At 45.3% G+C, this 20,705-nt stretch overlaps 1 protein-coding gene across 7 annotated transcripts in view; it reads right to left on the bottom strand.

Moving 5' to 3' along the window:
* The window catches only part of LOC132406446 (ultra-long-chain fatty acid omega-hydroxylase), a 54,352-nt gene extending 34,308 nt beyond the window's left edge, over window positions 1-20,044 (bottom strand). Inside the window, exons 1-3 of one of the 7 annotated variants that reach the window (XM_059992124.1) lie at window positions 19,579-20,044; window positions 8,092-8,304; window positions 2,561-2,705 (exon numbers count right to left, since the gene is read on the bottom strand). In XM_059992124.1, the coding sequence (XP_059848107.1) occupies window positions 2,561-2,705; window positions 8,092-8,304 (358 nt within the window). In that variant the 5' untranslated portion in view covers window positions 19,579-20,044. Of the gene's footprint in view, window positions 1-2,560; window positions 2,710-8,091; window positions 8,305-10,186; window positions 10,309-13,413; window positions 13,546-19,578 lie in introns of those variants that run through there. The other 6 variants (XM_059992125.1, XM_059992122.1, XM_059992127.1 and 3 more) reach the window with 6 other exon arrangements.
* Between the last annotated feature and the right edge of the window lie 661 nt (window positions 20,045-20,705).

Here is a 20,705-nt window from a genome sequence, read left to right as displayed (position 1 = left end):
GACACAGGAGTGGCCTGGAGGAGGAGGGAGATTGATGACACATCCAGGTGTCCTTGGTGACAGACAGCGAGTGGGGAATCAGAATGACAGGCTCCAGAGAACAGGAGCATCCCAGAGGCTGCAAACACCTTTAGCCCCCAGCAGTGAATCCAGTCCGACTCAGACCAGCATCCTGTCAACAAGAGGGGGGCAGCTGCTTTAGGCTGAGGAAAGTGACAGGAAACCATCCACAGTGAACAAGCTGCTCCAGCCAGAGGGGTCAGGTGGGAGTGGTATCAGCTCTCTCCGTCCTTGTATCATGGGATAGGGGAAAAGGAGGATGGTTAACTGCATGTATATAAAAAAAATGTTGCATAAAGTGTTCCAAGTTATTTCCAGCAATAAAAGGTCATCAGAGATATTTGGAATTTGACTTTTCTCTTGAGAAACAAATTCCAAGCCTGTACTTTGACCGGTTCATTAACTAAAAACATCTGTGGCGTGTTGGAGTTTAATTCTCATCTTTAAAGAACCAAAATGATAGTTAAACTGGCTTTACGAGGCCATCGCCACTTTAAGGCCAATAAGAGGCCATTGCCACTTCAGTGATTATGGGATGATTATGCAGGCGATGAGGAGATAGGTGCCTCAGGCATCGGCGGGAACTGCACTGCCTAGGAAGACCATGCTGATGTGGCAGAGATGAGTAGTGGGCAGAAGCCAGCCCGAGATTCTGTTCATCCAGAAAGTTTCTCAAGCTGTTTTTAAGCTTAAGATCACAGGCCAGATGAAGTTGCTGGGGTAACTGCAGTTGCCCACAGAGAAGTAAAGGGGGGAGAATAGGGAGAGGCAGATGCAACCAGGAAAGGAAGTGGGGAGAAGGGAGACGGTGGGACAAAAGATCTGAAAACCAAAAAATAGGAGGGAGAAAGAGCAAAATGAGTGATCCAGAGGTCTCTATGGCAGCAGTAAGTTCGGGGAGATCTTGCTCTACCTTCCTGGCCTGATCCACTCCTCAGGTAACAAATGTCGTGGCCAGACAACGCTCTACATTCATCAGGTGTACAATGAACAGCACGTTCCAGCCCAGGCTGCTTTCACAACAGGACAATGACAACGGAGTAGGCACACGGTTAACAACAGGGAAGAAAGCAGCAGCATGGAAGCACACACAATGTACACAGATTGTGGTCACCGAGTCTCCCTTACACAGGCCCCGCCCTCTGAAAAGCAGCAGGTAGGGCCTCAGTCATTGGACGAGGGGGACAGGTCAAATCATCTTCCTCAAAGCTGGAGTACACGACACCCCACATCTGCACTTCCAACACAGACAGGAGTAGGGGCCGACACCACCGGGCCCATGGTGTGATGGCGCCCCAACCTTCTGGTTCTTTCTCTTCCTAGAGAGACGGAGAGATCATCACCTCCCTCTCTAAATATTCCCTGTATAAGGTCACTCCACAGGAGAGGGGCTTCCAGCTACAAAGGGTTTACACGAGGGTCTACAAAGGGTTTAAATGAGTTGGGAGAGAGGCGAATGCGGGGTCGGGACAGAATTACGGTCTGGGGCTGTACAAGTAGCCCCATAGATGGGCATTGGATGAGTTCTGTAATCCAACACAATATCCAACTGACCTGCACAAAATCCTTGCCCTGGTACATTGAGCTTTGTGACTTCCTTCAGTCAGTCAGGTCCTGTCAGTGGATACAAGTCTCAGTTTCACAACAGCCACAGCACACCTCTCTGTCACCCCAGTGACTCGTCCACTGATCGATCTGGCCACCTGGCTTGCCTCCTGCTCACCCTATTCTTGGGGCAAGGCCCTCGTGCAAGTTCAGCTGACTTTTGCATGGGGCCAGAAGTACCACTGCCACTGGATTTGTGGACTGGTCTGCTGGTAATCTTAGGGCACACTGATAGACCTTAGGAAATACAAAAATCTGCAGATGCTGGGAATCTGAAAGAAATAGATAATTCTGGAAACACTCAGCAGGTCAGGCAGGACCTGTGGAGTGAGAAACAGATAGGATTTAAGGTCACGGACTTTTCGGCAGAGCCCAGATCTAATGAAGGGTCTTTGGCCTGAAATATATCACCGCTTCTCTCTGTACAGGGATGGTCTCCCCTTCATTCCCCCTCCCCACTCTCTCCGCTGGCACAGCCTGATCGCGGGCATGTTGCACAGCCCTACCCCGGCACCCGTCTCTCTCTACTTTGTCTTCACTCTCAAAATTCCCCCATCTCACAGCCATTGTTCTTGTTATTTTCCCTCTCTAACTGATCCATTAATGCATGGGTGGGGTTACCTTTATCACTTGCCCCACAACAACGCTGCTTTCATCCAATCACCTACCGCCCATCTACCACTCCGTTCTCTTCCCCAGCGCTGACCAAAGCTCTTCACCGCGAACTCTTAACCCTGCTTCTCTTTCCACAGATGTCGCCCGACCTGCTGAGAGTTTCCATTATTTTCTGCTCCTATTTTGCAGGCACCTTTAGTGCCTTCAGTCAAACACACTGCAGGACAATAATGGTCTAAATCCCCCACCAAATAACCAGCTGCCCCACGTGCTGGAATACCTGATGCCAGGAGGACAGGTTTAATGTAATCGGGGTGAAACAGATGGATTAAGTGTAACAGGGGTCCAAACTGGGTCTTCATGGTGAGTGGGAACTTTACCACCAGCTGTCCAACGGTTTGTAATCCTTCCTCATCGGGATTAACCTTCCTCCAAAAGAATAAACATACACACATTAGAAGCAGGGCACACAAGCAGCACATTGTGCAGAGGCTGGAGAGCACACAGACATTGAGAGGCATAGCTTGAAAACAGGCCCTTCCGCCCAGCTCCACCATTCAGGCAACGGTCACCACCAAATCAGCCCCATTTGCCTGCATTTGACCCATACCTCTCTAACCCCTTCCTATCCATGCACCTGTTCAAGTACCTTTTAAATGTTGTTAATGTGCCTGCCTCAAACATTCCTGCTAGCAGTCATTTCCATATACCGACAACCCTCTGGGTGAAAGAGCTGCCCCTCAAGTTCCTTCTAGACCTCTCCCCACTCACTTTAAACCCATGTTCTGTAGCCCTTGATTAGTCAACCCAGGGAAAAAAAATCTGTGTGTGTTTAACCTACCGAAGCCCCTCATGATTTTACACATCTCCCTAAACTCAGCCCTCATTCTCCTATGGTCCAATAAATAAAGTCCTTGCCTGCCCTTTTCTCATTACTACCATCAGGGAAGAGGCAGAGGAACCTGAACACCCACACTCAATGACTTAGCAACAGCCATTAGATTTCTCAGTGGGCCATGTACACTACTTCGCTATTCCTCTTTCCTTCCTTTCTCCGCACTTTTCTCTCTTTATCTGTTTATTGCAACTTATAGTAATTTTTATGTCTTGCACTGTACCGCTGCCACAAAACGACAAATTTCACAACACATGTCAGTGATAAACCTGATATTGATTCTATCCAACCTTTCTCTACAAATCTCTTTGGTACACATCTTACATCTTTGTAAACCTTTTCTGGATTCTCCCTAGCTTAAGAGAAATGTTCCCTCCCCTTCACTTCCTCCATGACTGAAGAACCTACGCCCTGGAACACTGAGTTGCCAGTCCTGTCTTTCCACCAGCCACATTTTCATGACGTCATAATGGCATGCTGAGCCACCCTCTCAGTTCATCTGCCTGGTGAGCTTTCTTGCCAACACTCTCAGGCCTCCTCTCCTGTCTGCTCTTCCCACTGAGAGGGTGGGAGGAAAGGCAGAGGACAGCACACAAGTTTCTGTGCCCACCTAGATAAATGCTCATCACCCCCCCACCACCGTGCTCAAAGTTCCTGTAGCAAGTTCTAGTCTGGTGAACTGCTTCTTCCCCCCCACCCTACTAATGAAACAAAACCTTGCCCTATGAAGCTTGCATGGAGGTTGGTGTACAATAGCTACCCAGAGTATAGACAGCACACACTGGTCAGCTGCGTTCCTCTGTGTGAAGGTCAAGACCTGAAGAGTCCAGAACCCTTACCTTTTCCCCATCTACATCCCAGCAGCAACCCCCAATATCATGTTCACTTTGAACTTCCAACACTGAGCCTCTGTGCATGGTGACCTCTCTCAAACTTTTCACTGGGTGTGAGAGCAAGTTCAATCAGTTACCATAGTACAACCCAGTGCAGACTTCGGATATCGTGAAAGATCAAAGTAAGGGTTAACCCTGACACCTCCATAGCCCTCCCATACACGTGCTTACCCACACATCTCTTCAATAATGCAATCACTTCTGCTATCCCTCACTACTGCTGGCAGCTTGTTCTACACTCGCAACATCTTCTGAGTAAAAAAAAAGTCTGCTTTCAAGTTCTTCTTAAACATTTCACCTTTTACCCTTATCCTCTGACCTCTTGTTCTAGTCTCACCCAATCTCAATGGAAAAAGCCTGCATGCATTTCTATAAATCTCCCCAAATTTTCCTATATGCTAGGGAATAAAGTCACAACCTATTAAATATTTCAGTACCTCTGCCAAGGCCCATGCAATTTCTACATTCACCTCCTACGAGGTCCGAGTGGACATTTTGTCAGGCCTAATCCACTCTTATTTGTCTCAAGACAGCAAGCACCTTCTCTTCTGTAGTCTATACACAGTCCATGACCTCACTATGGTTTTGTCTCAGTTATAAAGACTGTGTCCATTTCCAAAGTACAGATACCCAAACTCCATTTCAGATTTTCCCCCGTCTCTTTCAGACTCCATGTACAGGTGACCACTATGATTTTCAACTGGACCAATTCTGTCCCTTGCTATCCTTGTACTCTTAAAATAATCTACAGAAGCCCTTGGGAATTGCATTCACCTGTCTGCCAGAGCACCTTCTTGCCTTCTTTTCGTCCTCCTAATTCCCTTTACAAGTGTTCTCTTGCATTTCTTGTGCTCCTCAAGGGCTTCATTTGTTCCTTGCTGCCCATACCTGAAATGTACTTCCTTCCCTCGAAAACTTGCTGGCCATCCCATTTACTCTGATGGTTACATACAAACTCTACACTCTTCAAGTGCCTACCACTTAACAAGCATCCCTTTCCCAGAAAACAATCTATCCAAATTCACACCTGCCAAATCCCTTCTGATGTAATCAAAATTGCCCTCTCACCAACTTAGAATCTTAACCCAAGGGCCAGTACTACCCTTCTCCGTAATTATCTTGAAATTAATGGAATTATGATCACTAAATCCAAAGTGATCCCTACACACACTTCTGTCACCTGCCCTATGTTCTTCCCTAGTAGGAGATCCAATATTGGCTCTCTCCAGTTGGGACTTCTATATATATACTGATTAAGGATACTTCCCTGAACACATTTGACCAACAACTCTAGCCCTTCATCCTTTTATAATATGGGAATCCCAGTCATTATGTGGAAGGTGTAGGGTGGGGAGTTCCTCCACCTTCTCCTTTCTCCTTATTCTTCCTCTATCACTCTGTCAGTCCCTCCCTTCCCTCCTGCATCATTCCTTTCAAACCTCTATTCTTGTCAAACAGGCCTATCCCAAATGAATGGAGAGAGGAGAAAGATTCAGAATAAATATCTATTAAATTCTTAATCAATTAGGAAACTCAATCATAATCTCAATTAAAATATCCAGAAATAAACATTAACCAGCTCTCTATACTTTTGGGGATCCCAAAGGTGGAATTCCCTCAGGTTGACTTCCAGAATTAATGAGTTTTTCCCATTTCCGCCTTTTCCTGGAGGTGCTTCACCCATCCTAATTTAGCAGCAATCCCAGGGAATGAAGCTCAGAGGCACACTGCCTCCACTCACACCATCCCAAAGAGGTAACTATTCTTCAATCAGTGATCCCAGCCTGCACCCAGAGGGACTCCCAGCAGGAGATGCTGTCCTAAGCAGCCATTTTGTTCAGTTTGTCAGTGCCCGAGAGCAATCTTGGCAATTTAGTTACAAATGTTTCATCACCATACAAGGAGACATCATCAGTTGTGCTGTTGATTGTGATGCGTCCTATGAATGCTTGGCCTTTGTAAACTTATCAATCAGTTGATTGGTCATCATTTCAGAAACTCAATTGTGACATAAAGAGGAAATCTCGTCACTGATTGGCTTTGTGGCAAACTTCATGAATTGCGGCCTGGAATTTTGCTCACATTGGCTCCTGAATAGGATCAAGGTCTATACATACACATGTTTACAGAATTATTTGTGAAAAACCATTCCCTTGCCTGCATTTGCTTGTGCGATGACGCTGACGCCCAGTCAAATTTGTGTCCCTCTCCATCTTCATAGGTGGAGACTATGGTGAGTTGGTCATGCCACTTTACAGCCAATTGATGTTCATGGATTCTTGTGGATGGCTGTCCCCCAGTTTGGCCAAAGTAATATTTGCTGCAGTCCCCGCATTGGATTCGTCGACCACATTGGTCTTATTGAATAGCTTGGTTCATTCTTTTGGTCTACAAAGTACTCTCGTCAACATTGCTGTTGCCTTATGCACAACTGAAATTCTATGTTCTTGGAGAAGTCAGGCCATCATTTCCAAGACATTTCAAATGTATGGAAGGACATGTTTGGTTACTTCTTGATTGGTGCACTGTTGGCCTCATAGGCATGTTCATATGAAGTTATGTGGGTATCCATTTCATGTGAATACTTTAAAGGGATGTTTCTCCTCTTCATCCTTTAGTTCAACCATGCTGTAGTGTGTCTGTGCTCTCTGGAACAAAGTTTTGATACAGCCCTTCTATATATTTGGGTGGTTGTTGTGATCATTTAGAATCTGCTCTTTACGCGTTCCCTTACGATAAACGGAAGTTTCCAAAGTGCCACTTATGTTTGTACTGAGAAGCATGTCCAAGAATGCTAGTTTCCCCCTCAGTTTCTGTTTCCATTGTGAACTCAATATATTTGAATGCCATGTTGATTAGTCCTTAAGTTCTTTCAGTTTCACTGTGCTTTACTATGACGAAGGTATCATCAATGTAACAGGCCCAAATTTTAGGGTTTATAATTGGCAGCACCATCATTTCCAACTTTTGCATGACAAACTCCACTATAAACTCGGAGGTGGACATCCCATTGGGCTCCCTCTTCAGCTGCTTGTAAAGCATGCCATTAAACATAAGCACAATGCTGCCAGTTTGAATAACTTTTCTTTGCTTAGTCTTCCACCGTTTGTTCCGAAGAGCAGACACACCTTGCAGCATGGCAAAACGAAAGGATAAAGAAAAAGAAACATCTCTTTAAAGTATTCGCATGAAATGGATACACATCGAACTTCATATGAAGATGCCTACATGTTCAACAATGCACTAACCAAGAACCAAGCAAATGTGTTATCCTTCCACATATTCAAAATATCTCACCAATGACTGCCTGACAGCTGCAATAACATAGAATTGTAGTCACACATAAGCCAACAGCAACACTGCAGAGACTGTTTTGCAGTCCAAGAGAATGAACCAAGCAATTAAACAAGACCAATGCCATCTACAAAATCCAGTGTGGGGACTACAGCAAATATTATGTCGGTCAGACTGGGAGGAAAATGATCCGCAAGGATCCAGGAACATCAACTGGCTCTAAAACAGCATGACCAACTCTCCCTAGTCTCTACCCACGAAGATCAAGAGGGGCACAAATTTGATTGGCGTCACTGAATGTGGTTTTCCACAAGCAATTCCATAAACATGTGAACCTTGATCCTATTTATCAGCCAGTTCCGGACCATGAAGTTTGCTGCACTACCAATCAGTGGTGAGATTTCTTCCCCACATCACAACTGAGTTTTCAAAATGGCAACCAATCAGCAGATGGATAAGCATATAGAGACCAATCATTGAGAACACACCACTATCAAAGGCACACTGATAGTGTCTCCTCATACGATGACAAAACAATTGCAAGTTAATTGCCAAGATCGAAGAACAACTCAATTCAACCATCTACCACCCGAGCTACACATTTTCCAAATTATTTTCAATATATCATCTCCCCCTCTCTCCCCCCCCCCCCCCCCCCACGGTGCCGCTCCATCGTGGCTTTGGAAGATCTTTGGTATTCCGAGACACCACAAGCACCTAATTCCCTACCATTCCAAGGTGTCCCATGAGCCAGCTGCGCTTTGGGGGGCTGCTGAAGCACATCAGTTTTTTGCTATTCTGATGGAAGTTAATGAGAAGAGTGGCAAAGTTCCAGATGGTCTTGATGAAGAAGACCAGGAGCAGGGTGATGATCACAGTCCGCAGGGAGGTCCACATCTTGCTGTGGTCCAGGGCGAAGACCTGATCCAGTACTGGCAGCATCTGGTGAGAGAAGACACACAAAGCATGTCAGCTGCATGCTTGTAACCTCATTCACAGCCGTGTAGCGTCAAGAACTGGCTCATTACAGTAGTAATACCAGGGAGTATGGAGAGGGATGGACACAGAGCAGATGGACATCATCCTGAATATTAGATGGAAAGGTAAACAGCGCACCATGGTAAAGGGAAGGGCCAGCAGTTGTATCAAAAAACATTCTAGAACTAACCACTATATAGTGCTCATAAACAGAAGAAATGCTGGTTGTTGGAAATCCAGAACAATGCACAAAATGCTGGAGGAACAGAATAGGTCAGGCAGCATCGATGGAAGTGAATAAACAGTTGATGTTTCAGGCCAAGACCCTTCTTCAGGACTGGAAACAAAGGGGAAGATGTCAGAATAGAAAAGCGGGATGAGGGGAAGGAGGACTAGCCAAAACGTGATAGGTGAAGCCAGGTGAGTAGGAAAGATCAAGGGCTGGAGAGAAAGGAACCTGATAAGAGAGGAGAGTGGACCACAGGAGAAAGGAAAGAAGAAGAGAACTCAGGGGAGGTGATAGGCAGGTGAGAAGTCATAAGAAGCCAGAATGGGGAATAAAAGAGGGCAGGAGGAAGGAATTTCCCTCATCCCTCAGAAAGAGAAATCATTATTCATATCATGAGGTTGGAGGCTCCCCAGATGGAATACAAGATGCTGTTCCTCCACCCTGAGGGTGTCCTCATCGTGGCACAAGACGAGGCCATGGACCAACAGGACAGAACAGGAATGGGAATCGGAATTAAAAGGTATGGTCACCAGGAAGTTCCACTTTTGGCAGATGGAGTGCAGGTGCTCGACAAAGCAATCCCCCAATTTATGACGAGTCTCACCAATGTAGAGGAGGCTGCATCAGGAGGACCGGGCACAATAGACAACCCCAGCAGATTTGCAGGTGAAGTGTTGTCTCACCTGGAAGGGCTGTTTGGAGCCCTGAATGGAGGCGTGGGATGAGGTGAACAGGCAGGTTGCAGGGATAAGTGCTGGGAGGGAGGTCAGTGGGGAAGGACGAATGGACAAGGGAATCTGAGAGGGAGCAATCCCTGTGGAAAGCAGAGAGAGGAGAGGAGGTAAAGATACGTTGGGTGGTAGGATCCTGTTGGCTCTAGCAGAAGTTAGAGAATAATGTGATGGCTCATGGGTGGTAAGCGAGGACAAGAGGAACTCTCGGTGGGAAGATGGGGTGAGTGTGGATGTTAATGAAATGGAGATGCAGGTGAGGGAAGCAAAAGTGGAGGAAGGGAAATCCTGTTCTTTGAAGAAGGATGTCCTGGAAAGGCAAGCCACATCCTGGGAACAGATGAGGTGGAGACGGGAACTGAGAAAAGAGAATTGCTTCTTTTTTAAAAAAAAAACAGGACACTTGGATGGGAAGAGGTATAGTCAAGATAACTGTGCAAATCAGCAAGCTTATAAAAGGCAAACACAAGGAAATCTGCAGATGCTGTAATTTCAAACAACAACACACACAATGCTGGTAGAACACAGCAGGCCAGGCAGCATCTACAGGGAGAAGTGCTGTTAACGTTTTGGGCCGAGACCCTTCGTCAGGACTAACCGAAAGGAAAGATAGTAAGAGATTTGAAAGTAGAGTGGGGAGGGGGAAATGTGAAATGATAGGAGTAGACCGGAGGGGGTGGGATGAAGCTAAGAGCTGGAAAGGTGATTGGCGAAAGTGATACAGAGCTGGAGAAGGGAAAGGATCATGGGACGGGAGGCCTCAGGAGAAAGAAAGGGGGGAGCACCAGAGGGAGATGGAGAACAGGCAAACAACTAAATATGTCAGGGATGGGGTAAGAAGTGGAGGTGGGGCATTAACGGAAGCTAGAGAAGTCAATGTTCATACCATCAGGTGGAGGCTACCCAGCCGGTATATAAGGTGTTGTTCTTCCAACCTGAGTCTGGATTCATTATAATGCTTATAAAAGGCATTTGTCCACGTTTGTCTGCAGAGGTTGAGTCAGATCTAGAAAGGGGAAAGAGAAGTTGGAAATGGACCAAGTGAATTTAAGGGTAGGGTGGAAGTTGGAGGCAAAGTTGATGGAAATGACGAGCTCAGTAGAGGTGCATGCAGCAGCAGCAATGCAGTGTCAATGCAGCAGAGGAAGAGTTGGGAGCATTACTGGGGAAGGTTTGGAACATCGACTGTTCTGCATAGCCAATGAACACGAGCTGTTTACAGTTTTCTGTTCATTCCCCTTAAACTTCCCCCATTGCACACTGCAGAACACAATGGGACATTGACAAGATGCAGAGCAGGGTTGGGAAGAGGCAGATGGAGTTCAATCTGCAAAAGTGTGATGTGAAATATTTTGGAGAGAGATAGAGCGGGATTAGCTTTAGAGAGGCGGCAGAGGAGATTTATCAGGATGCTGCCTGAATCAGAGAACATATCTTATGAGGAAAGGTTGAGCAAGCCATGGCTTTTCTCTTTGGAGGAAAGGGCCCCAAAGAGCGCTTCCAAATGAGGCAACACTTCACCCGTGGATCTGCTGGGGTCATCTATTGTGGCCAGTGCTTCTGTTGCCTCCTCCTCTACATTGGCTGTAAATTGGGGCACTGCTTTGTCAGGCATCAACGCACCACCCGCCATTTAAATTCCAATTCCTATTCCCATTCTGACATGTTGATCCATGACTTCTTGTGTCAAGGTGATGCCACCCTCAGGGTAGAGGAGCAACACCTCATATTCTGTCTAATGGCTTGAATATCAATTTTTATGTCCGGTAAACAAATTTCCCCCAACTCCTCCTTCTATTCCCCTACTCTGACCTTTTACTTCTTCTAATCTGCCTATTACTTTCCCCAAAGGTCCTCTCCTCCCAGTGTCCACTCTCCTCTCCCATCAGATTCTTTCTTCTTCAACCCTTGACCTTTCCCACCCACTTATCTTCACCCATCACCTTTCAGCTAGCCTCTTTCTCCTTCCCCCACCTTTTTACTCTGGCGTCTTCTCCCTTCCTTCTCAGTCCTGAAGATGGGCTTCAGCCCAAAATATTGACAATGTAACCCACGACACACGGTTCCAATTACACACTTTGTGTGACCGTAAGTGACAACATCTAAACAGTTCAATTAAAATATTCCCATCCTCATCTGGGATGCAATTTATTCCATGTGGAGGCCAACAACAGCAGAATACCCATTTTTTAAATTAAATTAAAGTTAGATCAGTTCAAGCCCCACGATACCAGAATGGAAACTCTATAAATAACAATAACCAACACCAACTAAATTCAAATATTCCCAACCTCATCCGTAGTGAAGTCTATTTCCTCAGTGCCCGATGGTCCCAAAGCACCTCCACGGTGCCCATAGACACTGTGCTCTTTTTGCAGGGATTCTTATGCACAAAGACACCCCTGGCAGATTAACTGGAAGTCAGCTAATGCAGAGCTCTCAGCTACCCACCTCCAGAACACACTCCTTGAATACATTATGCTATGCACAGTCCCATCACACGCTCCACCGTACATCACTCCATTTACACATTCCCTTCACACACCCCACCATACACCACTGTTTACAAAGTTCAAAGTACAGATATGTCACTGTATGTACGGTGGGGTGCGTGAAGGGAGCGTGTAAACAGAGCAGTGACATACATGTACTTTAATAATAAACCATGGGATTCATTGTTTTGCGGGCATACTCAATAAATCTATAGGATAATAACCATAACAGAATCAATGAAAGGCCACACCAATTTGGGCGCTCAACCAGTGTGCAAAAGACAACAAACTGTGCAAATACAAAAAGAAAGAAATAATAATATCAAGAACCCAGCATAAAGCGATTCTATAAGTTATGAGAACAATTCAATGATGGGACAAGTGAAGATGAGTGATGTTATCCCTTTGGTTCAAGGGCCTGATGGTTGAGATGTAATAACTGTTCCTGAACCTGGTGCTGCGAGTCCTGAGACTCCTGTACTTTCTTCCTAATGGCAGCAGCTGGAAGAGAGCATGTCCTAGGTGGTGGGAGTCTCTGATGATGGACAGCAGTTCCTGTAGATGTGCTCAATGGTGCGAAGGGCTTTACCCGTGATGGACTGGGCCACATCCTCTACATATTGTAGGATTTTCTGTTCAAGGGCACTGGTGATTCCATACCAGGCTGTGATGCAGCCAGTCAATATACTCTCCACTCAACAGCAATAGAGGTTTGTCAAAAAGGCTTCGCAAACTCCTAAGGAAATAGAGGTGCTTGCTGTATTTTTTTTCATAATTGCACTTACATGCTGGGCCCAGGGCAGGTCCTCCTAAGTAATGACACTGAGGAATTTCAAGTTGCTGATCCCCTCCACCTCCGATCTACCAATGAGGACCTCTGGTTTCCTTCGCCTGATGTCAATACTCAGCTCCTTGGCCTCGTTGACATAGACTATGAGGGTGTTGTGGCACAACTCAGCCAGATTTTCAATCTGCCTCCTGTATGTTGATTCGTCACCACCTTTGGTTTGGCTAGTGACAACGGTGTCATCTGCAGACTTGAATATGGCGTTGGAGCTGTGCTTAACCACAGTCATGAGTCTAAAGCACATTGAGCAGGGAGCTAAGCACACAGCCTTGTGGGGCACCTGTGCTGTTGGAGATTGTGGTGGAGATATTGCTGCACTTCCTTCACGCCGCACTCTGCACCACTATTTGCACACTCCGTTCACACTTCACTGTACACCGCTCTGTTTAAACACTCTTCACATTCTAGACTGTACAGAAGGAGATATTTAGTTTTGTAGTCTGGTCCAGTTACCTGCTCCCCCCATCCAAACCCCACCCCCAGCACCCTGAACGCACAGCCACATCTCCACAGTACATGGAACCCGTAGGTGGTGAACTTCTCTCCCACACAGGAGAAAAACAGGACGGTGCACAGCGGGGCACGAGAAGGGAGTGTAATCAGAACAGTGCACAAAATACTCCGCAGTTACTCACAGGCTACTACCCACTGCCTCTGCCACTAAGGACAAGGGCAGACCCAGATGGGAACACCACCACCTGCAAATTCCCCTCCAGATCACACACCTCCCTGGCTTTTAAATAAATGAAGAATCTTTCACCGTCACCGGGTTACCTTTGGGCCGTGGGAGCAGTCACCAGAGCTCCAGGGCTTTACGGTTACAACAGATGTCAAACTGCACACTAACTGGAGCCCAGCAAAGTCTCCCTCAGTCGAGGCGTGGACATGTTCAGATGCTCATACAGCAATTGCCCTACCAGAGCAGCCAGGAAGAACTGTCAACAGTTCCTCATTTGTCATACATTTCTTAACAGTAATTGCAACACTACTGAGTACTTCAAAATCACAAGCAGGATGATGAAACCCTGACAGAGAAGAGATTTAATCTGAGCAAGAATATCTCTACAATGTGCAAATGCTGTGGTTGCATGCATGATTCCAAGAATTTTGGAATCCCTTTTGCATACTGTAACACTATCCTCTACTTAGCTGTCACATTAAAATAGGCTCTTCAGCCCGTGTTCACGATAACCATCCTATCTACCTGCGTTTGACCTTTCACATCGATGTACTTGTCTAAATGCCCTCGAAATATAAATGTACCAGCCTTCCACCATTTCTTCTGGCAATCAGGTTTATACACTCACTGCCTTCTAATTGAAAAGATTGTCTCCCCGCCAAGGTCCTCTTTAAATATTTCCCCATTTCACTTTAAACCCATGCCCTCCAATTTTGGATTCCCCTACCCTGGGGACCTGGCCAGCCAGTGGCATAGTGACATCAGCACTGGACTTCAAGACAGATGGTCCCGAGTTCAAATCCAGCCAGGTCCCAACCTGGGCAGCAGTAGTATCTGTGCAGAAGAAAGGCCTGGTGATGGACTTCCATATTTTGCCACGAAAACCCTGTGGACAACTATCCATAGGGTCACTGTGAGGGGATGGCACTCAACAACAACAACCCCGGGGGAAAGATTTTGGTTGCTCGTCTATTAACACTTCATGGCAATTTGCTTCAGGAAAGATGTTACAAGTAATGCTTTTTGTTGAATCTCTTGCCTTATGATTTATGAGTAAGCTGTCACAAGAACACCCTAGAGGAATACTTAAAACCTTAAGACATAGGAGCAGAATTAGACCATTCAGACCTTTGAATTTGCTCTGCCATTCCATCATGGTTGATTTATTTTCCCTCTCAACCCCATTCTCCTGCCTTTGATACACTGACTTGATTCTACACAGTGACTGAGCCAATTGTTCCTGACAGCTCTGCTTTGGTTGGCATGGTTGTTGACTGGCAGAATGGCTTCTGCTGGATTGTGAATTGCTAAGATGCAGCAGGGAATTGGAAAGCCAGTTATGGCATGCAAATAATTCCCAAACCTCCCGTTACACATACATAGGCATCTCCACAGGGAGAGACATCACTGGAATGAACCCATGAACTCTACCTCACCATTTCGATTTCCTGTCGCAATATTTGGGCCCTCCCTTGGCCAGGAGCAACCATGGAAGCCTACACAGTCAGTACGCAAACCATGGCAGTATAGCGAGCAAGCTGTTGTCCATGTAGCAAGCTCCCCCTCTCCACACAGCTGATGTATCCAGAGGATGGCAGTGACCAATACAGTTTGGCACCAGCCATAGTTACCAGTCAGCATTGAACTCAACCTAGTTCTGGCTTAGGGGCTCCAGCTCCAGACTTTTTCCCCATCAGATCTTACCCCAGAGACCTTCCCCAAGGGGATAGCCACAAGGCAATGGAGATTTGAGATCAATGCTTTTCCTCTCCTAGATGAGCTATCAACCATGGATGATGTGCCCCAACTGCCCGATGTGACTGGTTTTAATGTGCCAGTAACCCAATCTTGCCCTTTCTTTCATTCAGTAGAAACAGTTCTGCTAGGCTTAAAAGCTAAGCCACAGAGGTCAGGAGCTGGACTTGGTTGTCAGAGGCTATTTGAGATGCATTTAAAAGGTAGTCAGAGTTTATGTCCATGACACCCACCCCCACCCCCCCATCAATGACAACCTATTTCACACTACTTATTTATTTTTCCATTTTGTCTTAATGCCTGTAGTGATTATTAGGTATTGCACCGAATGGCTGCTGCAAAACTACAAATTTCATGACGCACGTCAGTAATAATCAGCCCGATTCTGAATGTGAACCTGACATCCATCGGTGAAAGACATCCAGGGCCACAAGGGTTAATTCTAAAGTGGAAGCATTTCTCAGATATTCACTTCCCTCTTTCCTCTGTGTACACACCTCTCAGACTATTGAGATGGCAGGAAATGGAGTGGCAAGTTGTCCAGGCCATTCTATCAAGTACGTCAAGGAGGTACAGAGCAAACAGAAACAACAATATGCAGAACATAGTGTTACAGGTACAGAGGATGTGCAGTGGGGCAACAGACAACAAGGCTCAAGGGTCATGCTTCGATAGACTGAGAAATCACAAGTCCATCTTTTTCATATGAAGTAGAAGTGGCAAATGAAATACAATGTTGGAAACTGTATGGTTGTGCACTTTGGTGGAAGAAATAAACAGGGCAGACTATTACTTAGATGGGAAGAGAATTCAAAATGCAGAGATGCAAAGGGAACCCTGTGCAAGATACCCTAAAGGATAACCTCTAGGTTGAGTTGGCTGTGAAAAAGACCAATGCAATGTTGGCATTCATTTCTAGAGGTATAGAATATAAGAGCAGGGATGTGATGTTGAGGTTCTATAAGGCACTCGTGAGACCACACGGAGTATTGTGTGCAGTTTTGGGCTCCTTATTTTAGAAAGGATATACTGACATTGGAGAGGGTTCAGAGAAGATTGATGATAATGATTCCGGGAATGAAAGGGGTACCGTATGAGGAATATTTGGCAGCTCTTGGGCTGTATTCCCTGGAGTTCAGGAGAATGGGGGATGGGGGGGATCTCTTAGAAAAATATGTTAAAAGGCTTGAATAGGTTAGAAATGGCAAAATTATTTCCCATGGTAGGGGATTCTAGGACAAGAAGGTATGACTTCAGGATTGAAAGAACTGAGATGCAGAGAAATTACTTTAGTCAGATGGTGGTAAATCTGTGGAATTTGTTGCCCCGAGCGGCTGTAGAGGCCAAGTCACTGGGTGTATTTAAGGCAGAGATAAATAGGTTCTTGATTAACCAGGGCATCAAAGGGTATGGAGTGAAAGCAAGGGAGTAGGGATGACTGGAAGAATTGGATCAGCCCTTGATTGAATAGCAGAGCAGACTCAATGGGCTGAATGGCCAACTTCTGCTCCTATATCTTATAGTATACGAGGTCCATCAAAAACAATAAAAGCTGTTCCTGAGCCTGGTGGCACATATCCATTGCATGGTTTTTGTGTAGGTGAATGGTTGTAGTGCTGTTGAATGCCATGAAGGGTGAAAGTACCCAGTATGGTCCTACTTAATATGGTGCAGCACAGGTCTAGACCTGCTCCAGATCAAAGCATGCTTGTAATAGCTGTGTATGTTTAACCCAAGGGTTCAGGCAGATGCATCGGATTACTCACAGGGGAGCTCGCAAAATCTCCACAACAATATTTCACTGACTAACACAAAGGAGTGGTCGCAAACAAGCAACCAGGACAAGACCTGTATAGAGATATGGAGACAGGAACAGTAGAGGGAGGGGTCCAACAGAATTACTGCAACAGGAGCATCCAACTATTGGGAAAGGAGCAACGCATTGGTCTCCCAACATTATGACAGACATCACTAGTATGAGGGGTGCCCTTAGGACCTTTCAAATACACACGTTGGCACAGTTATAGACAATGATGCAACAACGTTAAAAGGACCTGACTATGTTAAAAGGCTCCGTTCTTTGTTCCTTTTGACTTACCACCATCAACTCACTCACGTGGTCCTGACTTAGAAATACATTGCTGAGTCATTATTACTGACAGTCCCTCACAGATGCATGGGAATATAAAAGTGATAGGAGCTGAAGGCGGCCATTTACCTAGTCTATCACTTCAACAAGATGGCTGTCGATCATTTTGTCAGCACTACTTTCTGCACTAAACCCACATCCTTCAAAGTGCAAAAATCTTTTAACCTCTGAGCTTGAGCACACCAGCAGCTGAAGATCCAGATCTGTCTAAACACCAGCAACATCCAATTCAGCAAAGAAAGTCACTTTAAGAAAGCTATATTAAGAGTAAAAGGGTGTCTGGGAGAGAGCAGGTGCGCTTGGAGATTGGCAGGGTTGCCTATGTCTTGAACCATAGGAGATGAGTGCTATTTTAAATAAATATTTCTCTTCAGTGTTTATTGAGAAAATTGTACTTGCTTAATAGATAAGGGAAACAAGTGGAGTTGTTTTGGAGAACAAGCATATTAACATGAACAGGGTATTGGCAGCTATACAGAATATTAAGGTGGATCCTGAGCGAGTGCATCCTCAGACTTTGTAGGAGGCTAGAGAAGAAACTGTGGAGGTCCTTGTGAAGATGTTTGTTCATTGTTAGACATTGGTGAAATTCCCAAAGAGTGGAAGATGACCAACGTTGCTCGGTTGTTTAAGAAGGATAGCAAGAACAAGCCAGAGAAGTGCAGGCCTCAGTTGAGCAGTTACTAAAGGGGATCAGTTACTGAGGGTCAAGACCTACCGGCATTTGGATTGGCAGAATCTGATGAGGAGGCAGCATGGCTTTGTGCATGAGAAATTATGTTAGATGAATCTTGAAGAGGCAACCAAAAAGGTACATGAGCTTAAGCCAGTGGATGTTCTCTAACGAGAATTTAGCAAACCCTTCAACAAGGTCCCTCATGGGAAGCTGGTCCAGAAGGTCAAGTCCCTTGGAATCCATGGAGAGCCAATTAAGTAAATTCGATATTGGCTCACAGGTAGGAAACAGAGGGTGGTGTTCGAAGGTTGTTTCTTGGAGACCAGTGACCAGTGGTGTGGCACTGGGGCCAGTGTTGGGATTTTCGTCGCCTTTATAGATAATTTGAATGTGAATGCACAAGGCTTGATCACTAAGTTTGCAGATGACATGAAATTAGGAGGGGTTGTTGACAGTGAAGGAGATTAATGTAGATAACAGGAGATGTTGCTCAGTAAGATACCTACGCGAGGAGTGGCAATTGGGTTTTAATACTGCTAAGTGTGAGGTGATGCATTTTGTAAAGTCGAAAGAGATGTCACAGGTAGACAAGATGGTGAAAAAGATATTTAGCATGCTGACCTTCACAAGTCAGAGCACTGGATGATGGAGTTGTGATATTACAATGAAGTTGTACAAGTTTTCGCTAATGCTACACTGGAAGTACAGTGTACAATTCCAGTCACCCTGTTGTAGGAAAAAAGTGATTAAACTGAGAACAATGTAGAGAACATTTACAAGGCTGTTGCCATGCCAAGGAGGTCTGATTTATAGTATATTCCACCCATCATTAAAGACCTTCACTAGGCTTTCTTCATGATACTACCACTCTGTTTTAGGAACAGCTTCTTCCTCTTTGCCATCAGATTTTCAAACATCCGTGAACCCATGAACACTACCCTTGTTAGTCCTTTTTATTCATTGTAACTTACAGTCATTTGTATGCCTTACCCTGTGCTGTTGCCACACAACAAACTGCACAGCCTACTCAGTGACAATAGACCTCATTCTGATTCTGCCCCAATTTGTTTAATAATCTCTCACATCAAAGGCCTCATGAAAATACACCAGCTCAGCTTTACATCATCAACCTGAAAATAAACAAATTAGTTTTCATTAATCCACACTGACTCTGTTCCGTTTTGAGGTCAGTTTCTATCCTTCTACTACTTCTTCAGAACTAGATTCCAAAAGATTGCCTTTGATTAACGCTGGGATAATTTGCCTGAATTCCTCGGGGTTTTTTTCTCCTTACTACTTTGAATGCAAGGGTTACATTTACCCCTTTCTAATCTGTGGGAGCCATTCTAAAATTTTGGAGATGACACTCAGTCAATCCCCTTTTCTGAATTTTTGTTACAGGTCATAGGGTCCAGGGATCTCAGGAGATTCAATCCAATTAGCTACACCAAAACTTATTTTTGAAAAGAACATACATATGTTAATTTATTTGAGCTCATTCACTTTTGACCTGTTTTGGAAACATTATTTCTACTCGACACACAACACCTTACCAGCAACAGGCTATTCATCCGTTAGATCTTTGGCTACAGCTCAGTGAACCGTCCAACGCTACTTAAAACGAAGAGTCAATTTCTGACTGAACTTCCAATCATTTTGTAAAATGTCACACTGTACTACCTTCCCCAGGGTCTGCGGCGGGTCAAAACGATTCCTCGGATGCCTGTTCCTCGACAGTCGCTGAGTCTCTGGCGCTGTGTTGATCCAGCAGCTTGTTGTCGGTCACGCATGCAGTGGTTCCACGGGCAGTCGGTTGAAGGCGGCCGGCCTTCAAACAGTTGCCCACGATTCACCTGGACGGGCAGGTGAAACTCCACGGCCCTTCAATGGCCAATCACTTACCTTGCCTGCGTCCATTGGCCAGCCTTGTGATTGACAGTCAGCTCGACCAAAGGAACGTCGGCAGGGTGTTCCGGAGTCGGCGATCAAGAGTTTGCTAGCCGACTTCTTTGCACCAAACCAGAAGTTCTCCAATATCTAGACATGCGGGAAATGTACATGAGTCCAGTGTCCGAGTTCCCCTTCGCAAACCATGTCAAAATGTCTGACGCCTTATACTGGGACGGTGTCGTTCAACTCCTTTACCACTTATTTGTTGTCCGTGATAAAAGATTCTTAGTCTCCCCTCCTGCCCCACCCTCCTAAGTCCTTCGTCAGAGACACATATTTACCCTCATTGTTCACAGACATTTCTTCCTGTTTTTTAAAAAATATTTTATGCTAGTTTACTCTTACAGTCTTTTTATTTATCAATTTCTCGGGCATCATCGAAGTCCTGGTACCAGAGAGGGGATAAATTGAGTCTGCCTTTGCTTTTTATGTAACACCACGTTGGCACTGTAATCCACAACTGTACCTCAATTGTGTTGTTGTTTTCACCTTAAGGCAACGGTTCACAACCTTTTGTTATGCCACAGACGACCCGGGTTGGGAACAACCCCCCCCCCCCCCCCGCACTGCATTCCAGCCATTCACACTCCACTGGTAAAATTCTGATTCCCCTCTTTATATTTAGATTTGTTAAAGATTTTGTCAAGTAGTATATGTGTACCTTAGAGAGAGGAAAACTCGACCTCCTGTGAGGAAATGAAACTGGACAAGTGGCTGAAGTGTCAGTGCGGGAGCACTTTAGAACTATAATTAGTTTTAGAAAATAACAGGACTGGTTCTTCAGTTCTAAATCAGAATCAGAATCTGGCATTTTGTTAGATTTTGTATCTTTAAAACATTAAACTTATTCAAAGGAA

The sequence above is a fragment of the Hypanus sabinus genome, chromosome 16 (genome assembly GCF_030144855.1).
Source record: "Hypanus sabinus isolate sHypSab1 chromosome 16, sHypSab1.hap1, whole genome shotgun sequence".
In the NCBI taxonomy this organism is placed as follows: domain Eukaryota; kingdom Metazoa; phylum Chordata; class Chondrichthyes; order Myliobatiformes; family Dasyatidae; genus Hypanus; species Hypanus sabinus.
This window is presented reverse-complemented; position numbering and strand designations above follow the sequence as displayed.